Source organism: Lolium perenne, chromosome 4, assembly GCF_019359855.2.
Source record: "Lolium perenne isolate Kyuss_39 chromosome 4, Kyuss_2.0, whole genome shotgun sequence".
In the NCBI taxonomy this organism is placed as follows: Eukaryota; Viridiplantae; Streptophyta; class Magnoliopsida; order Poales; family Poaceae; genus Lolium; species Lolium perenne.
In genome coordinates this window covers 242,136,575-242,141,634 of record NC_067247.2, presented here as the reverse complement: position 1 = coordinate 242,141,634, position 5,060 = coordinate 242,136,575, and the positions used below count along the sequence as shown (strand labels likewise).

The 5,060-nt window shown below is 51.8% G+C and overlaps 1 protein-coding gene across 1 annotated transcript; it reads right to left on the bottom strand.

Moving 5' to 3' along the window:
• Positions 1–510: 510 nt before the first annotated feature.
• LOC127332455 (protein ELF4-LIKE 4-like) lies at positions 511–2,476 on the bottom strand. Its single transcript, XM_051358752.2, has 2 exons — positions 2,321–2,476; positions 511–1,260 (listed from the first exon to the last, which is right to left on the bottom strand). The coding sequence occupies exon 2, from the start codon at positions 1,108–1,110 to the stop codon at positions 745–747; it is 366 nt and encodes a 121-aa protein (XP_051214712.1). The 5' UTR covers positions 1,111–1,260; positions 2,321–2,476; the 3' UTR covers positions 511–744.
• Between the last annotated feature and the right edge of the window lie 2,584 nt (positions 2,477–5,060).

Here is a 5,060-nt window from a genome sequence, read left to right as displayed (position 1 = left end):
AGGAAAAGCACTTTCCCAATCACCTGTCTGCACTACAAAATTTCAGGAGCAGAAGAAAAGAGACAATCATCCAATGCTGAATGAATGCACAGCCTCAACAGATTTTTTTTGCAGAAAGTGATGCTGCAAGAGAGCAAAAGGGCGAGCGCTCCAAAAGAAGCACTGGTTGGTCGCGACCTGAAAGAAAGTTAGAACGGCGTGGCAAACTAGGGTGCAAAGCAAAATATTAGAGGCAAAAGAGCTCAATCATGTAAAGTCCCAGCAGATTTTCGCCTCCGACAATACAAACTGATAGTTGAATCAAGAAACAGAACAGCAATAATTAATCTTGAGCACATAAGGTTTATGAAAATGACCCCTTTTTGCAAGAATAAGATTTGGGATATCACTATATCATTCTCAGCATTTTGAGCCGTTGCGAAGGCCTAAGTACAACTTTTAGAGAAAGCAAACAGGTAAATGCACAATTCCTTGAAATGAAGAGATCAGAAGCCAAAAATGAGTTCAGACTAGGGGTAAATTCAGAGAAGTCCTCACTCTCTGTTAGATTCATCCTTGGACTGCTTTGTTTTTCCGAGGGATAATCATTGGATTGTTGCATCAATTCCACACCTGATACTAGCTCAAAGAAGCAACAAGATTAACTACGGCTACAAGAAGAACAATAAGATGGAAGCATTGCTCTTGCTCATACTATATAGCAGGATGGACGAGTGAGTAATTAAATACAGCTTGTTCCTCTTGTTAGTCCATGCCGGACCTGATCCTCTTGTGGCCAGCTTGCCGGACAGTGCCGACGGACCCACCCTCGGACATGGCACGGCCGCCGCCACCCCCCGAGGAGGCAGCGAAGAGCGAGGACAGGTTGGCATAGAGGTCGACGACACGACGGATGTTGTTGTTAAGCTCCCTGATGAGGCCAACATTGCGGGAGAGGTCGCCGGGCACCTTGGACTCATGGTTCTGGTTGATCTCGTTGATGAGGACACGGTTCTGGTCAAGTAAGCCCTGCACCTGCACGAAGCTCGACTGGAAGGCATGCAGCACCTTGGTGTCGACGCCATTCGTTGCCGGTGCGCCGCCAAACCCCGACATGGTATCGCCTTCCATGGATTGGTTCCCTTCGATTTTTGGCTACCTGGCTGATTGCTTCTGCCCGCCTTCTGGTGCGGCGTCCACAAAAGCTTCTGATCCTATTACGCTACTGATGTTCTTGAGTCATGAGTGGTTTTGCAGCTAGTGGCTCTCTTCAATTCAATCCTGCAGAACGCAAATGGACCAAGTGGTGAGATGGATGAAACTGAATCGAGTTCTTGCAAGGGATGGTGAGGTAAGCAAATCTAGAGTGACTGCTCTCGTTCTTTTGTGTCATAAAAGATTTGCCTTTTATTGCTGAGGTGAGCAAAATTTGCAAACTGGAACTACTGTTGTAGAAAAATCGCACTGTTGGGACATGGGAGGACAAAGTACTGGGGAACATAGGCAGATGTACTTGCGAATCTTTCATGCTTGGACCCCAAAAAATACTACTATGATATATAAAAAAGTAAAGTAACCCAGTATTTTTACATAAAAATATAATCAAGAGAAATCCAAGAAATATAAAGTGCGTCAGATTTTGGGGGTAAAGCAAAGAATAAAATACAGGGAAAGGGTGGAGCTTGTGTGTTTCAGTGTTTGCGTAAGAATAAGAAAGTAGGAAGGTTCTGGGAGTTGTTGAGATCCGCCGTCTAACATGGAATTCTACTGACCGGTGAAGGAACTCGAGATTAACGATTGGAGTTGTGGAGAGCACCAGACCGGAAGCTGAAAAGAGAGATTCCCTGACTGAAATGGAATGTTCAACCAAAATCCGCAAAAATGATAGCCAAATTTGCAAAGGTAGAACTCCGTTTACTCAGGAAGAGCTATATATCTGAATTGGCTGTCGAAAAAAAGAGGGCCGAATTCAACTTCAGAAATTCATGAACGCGCGGATCAAAATTTGTGAAACCGCAGCAAGGAAGTGGGAACTGGAATTCATGCAACTGATATACTCTACTAAAGAGATTCACGGCGGTTGGGGCGGAAGGATGGAGGGCGAGATTCCCCCGTCTCTCTTGGGTTCTTCCAGAGGGGAAGAAACAACGATCAAGCTGCAGTCAACCAAACCTACGACCAAACCAGAAAAAGAAGGAAACCAGAGATCCCGAAATAGCGCACAAGAACAAACCATGAAGAGAACCAAGAAACTGACAGGTTCTGGAAGGAGAAACATGGCTCCACTCCAGCCTCAGTCTGGCGCATCTATCGGGGGGGGAGAAGCGGGAGGGGGGCTTACCTCGGGACTCGGCCGGTCAGATCATACGAGCGATGGAGCGAAGGGGCCTGGGAAGGAGGAGAGGAATGGGGATGGACTGGATGACGATGGGTAGATGGAGAAGGAGGAGATCAGGAGATCCTCAGACAGACAGACGGAACAGTGGTATGTCCCCCTTCTCTCTCTTTATTGCTGCTGCTGCTCCGTAGATAGATAGAGAGAATCTTTTCCTAGAGAGAGATTTGCGGCACGTTCGGACACGTTTCTCCCCCGTCTCGCTCGCTCTGTCTCTCTCCTCAACTGCTCGTTCGTGGAATCAGGAGTTCAAGACTAGTGTGTCGACTCACATTGTTACAGCATCTCGAGTCGCGTCCCCAAACCGTCCCCAAAGCGCGTTGGATCGAGCGTTTGGGGGTTCATGCCACGTTTGGGGTACGTCGCTCCCCAGTCGTGTCCCCCCAACGCCGCTCCCAAATGAATATTAGTGCACGAAAATAAATGTTTTCATTCAAATTTGATTATATATTACAAAGTTTAAATGAAAACGGCTACATTTCATCTAAACCTAGCCTACTGATCGCCCGGCGGTGCGTTCGATGGCCCCGCCCCGTCGTCGCCTGCCCTCCGCCGCAGCTCTTGCTGCGCGCGCCGCCTCTCTGTGCGTAGGGTGGTGGCCAGACGCCGCTGCTTAAGCAGCGCGTCGTCGTCCGCCCTACCCTGCTGCGCCGCCTGGAGGGAGAGCTCGACGGCGCGACGAATCTGCGCCTCTTCGTGAACGGCGTGACGAGTCCGCAGCGGTGTCCGCCACGGTGTCCGCCAGCGCCTCCTCGTCCCTACTCCAGTGGAGCGACGCAAAGTGATCGGGCCGTTCACGGCGATGCAAACCTGGTCTAAATATGCGTCTCGGATGCGTCTCTGCGGACGCCCAAAGTATCCGCTCGCGTCTGGCGGACGTTTCGTCAGGTCCGCCTGGCAGCGAACCTGGCTTGATGCGTTTTCTCACGCGCGCCAACGACTAGCCGTTCCGTCGCTTCGGCAGTCTGCGCCACGTTAATGGCGATGCCTCGCGTGCCGAGCGGCCACCACCCACCTCCGCCGACGCAGTAATGGCGATGTCACGCGTACCGCGACCACTGTCTGCCTCCGGCCTATATAAAGAGAGTGTGCGCTCTTCTTCCTCATCCACTCCTCCAAACAAACCCTAGCCGCCACAAGCTCCACCGTAGCGCCGCCTCGATGCAGCCAGGCCCGCGAGGAAGTCCATGGAAGGTCCTGGTGGCTGGCGAAGCGGTCAAGGCCGCGGGCCTGGGCGCCCCCGGGGCCGGGACAGGGGCCGCCGTGGTGGAGCTGCTACGTACCCGCCGTCGCCTGCGCCTTCCTCGTCTTCGCATGAGGAGCGCTGCTTCGAGTTCCTCCTCCGCATCGACGACTACCCAATTGGCATCAAGCGGCTCCCGGCAAGTTTGCCGAGTTCGTCGATGGCGTCGAGCCGGCCCAGTTGCAGCTACGGGAGGCCAGCTGCAACTTCTGCCGGTGGCCTGTCGAGGTCTTGTTCGACGGGCAGGGCAAGATATACCTGCACACGGGGTGGAACAAGTTCGCCCACGACCTCGCGCTCGAGCCCGGCTGCCAGCTCACCTTCCTCTACGAGGGGGCGGCGAGATGATCGTCAAGGTGTTCGATGACACAGCCTGCCGCAGACACTACCACACCGGCGAATATGGCCACGAGCCAATTAAAGCCAGTAGTGGCGGTTTCTGTATGTTCTTCCTTGGTGGGAACAACAGGGTCATCATTGCCAGCTGGATTTTCCAGTTTGGGTGATTGAGTGTGTCTGAGAGTGTTCTTTTTTAGCAGCGGACATACGAAACCAACACTAGTGGTTTTCCTCATCTTGTAATGTTTCAATTTGTGTCAATCATGGTTCAAACTATGTATTAGTTTGTAAACCATGTTCCAAATTATGTATTAGTTTGTGTAAACCATGTTTCCAATTATGTATTAGTTTGTGTAAAACCATGTTCCCAATATGTAATATTTAGAACTATGTTTTAATGGAGAAGAGAAAAAACACAAGTAGAAAAAATAAATGCGTCACCTCGATGGAGCCACCCCCAGGCGCAAACGAACGCGCGGACAAAGACGTCATTTTCGTGTCCGCGGGGCGACGCAAACGGACGCGCGCGGACAATTTGGGCGTCTGAAATGTGTAGCCCCGTTGGAGATACCCTTAAACGGACCCAAACGGAGGCAAACCGCGCGATCAAAAATGAGGAAGTACCTGCCCAATGGTCTGACGCAAAGTAAACGGGCCGTCTGTGGGACGCAAACGCGGCCTAAATTTTTGCCACAAATGCTATTGCACACACCCATCGTGGACGCAGCGCGTGTCCGCGTCCTATCACCACGACCCGCTTGGTAGAGGGAGCACGTGCCGCAGCCTTCGTCATCAATGGCACCTCGTCTTCAAAGACGGGTGGCCTTCTGTGTCGTCCTCAATGGCACGCTGCTTCACGTCCTTAAAAGGGCACCGGTAAAATCCTGCCATCACCCGCACCTCCTTGGCCACGCTTGCACCCAACACACCAACAACATAGAGGAACAACCACGAGGCAAGATCGTCGCAGGCGGAATAGGAGGAGAAACCGCGGATGTGGGGGGCCCTTCTTTCCTCCGTCGCCCGAATGTTCTATGAGAATTGGCAGCCGTGAGAGGACTGGAACGATGTAAACCTGCCGGGCGGATGGCGCCTCAGAAAAGC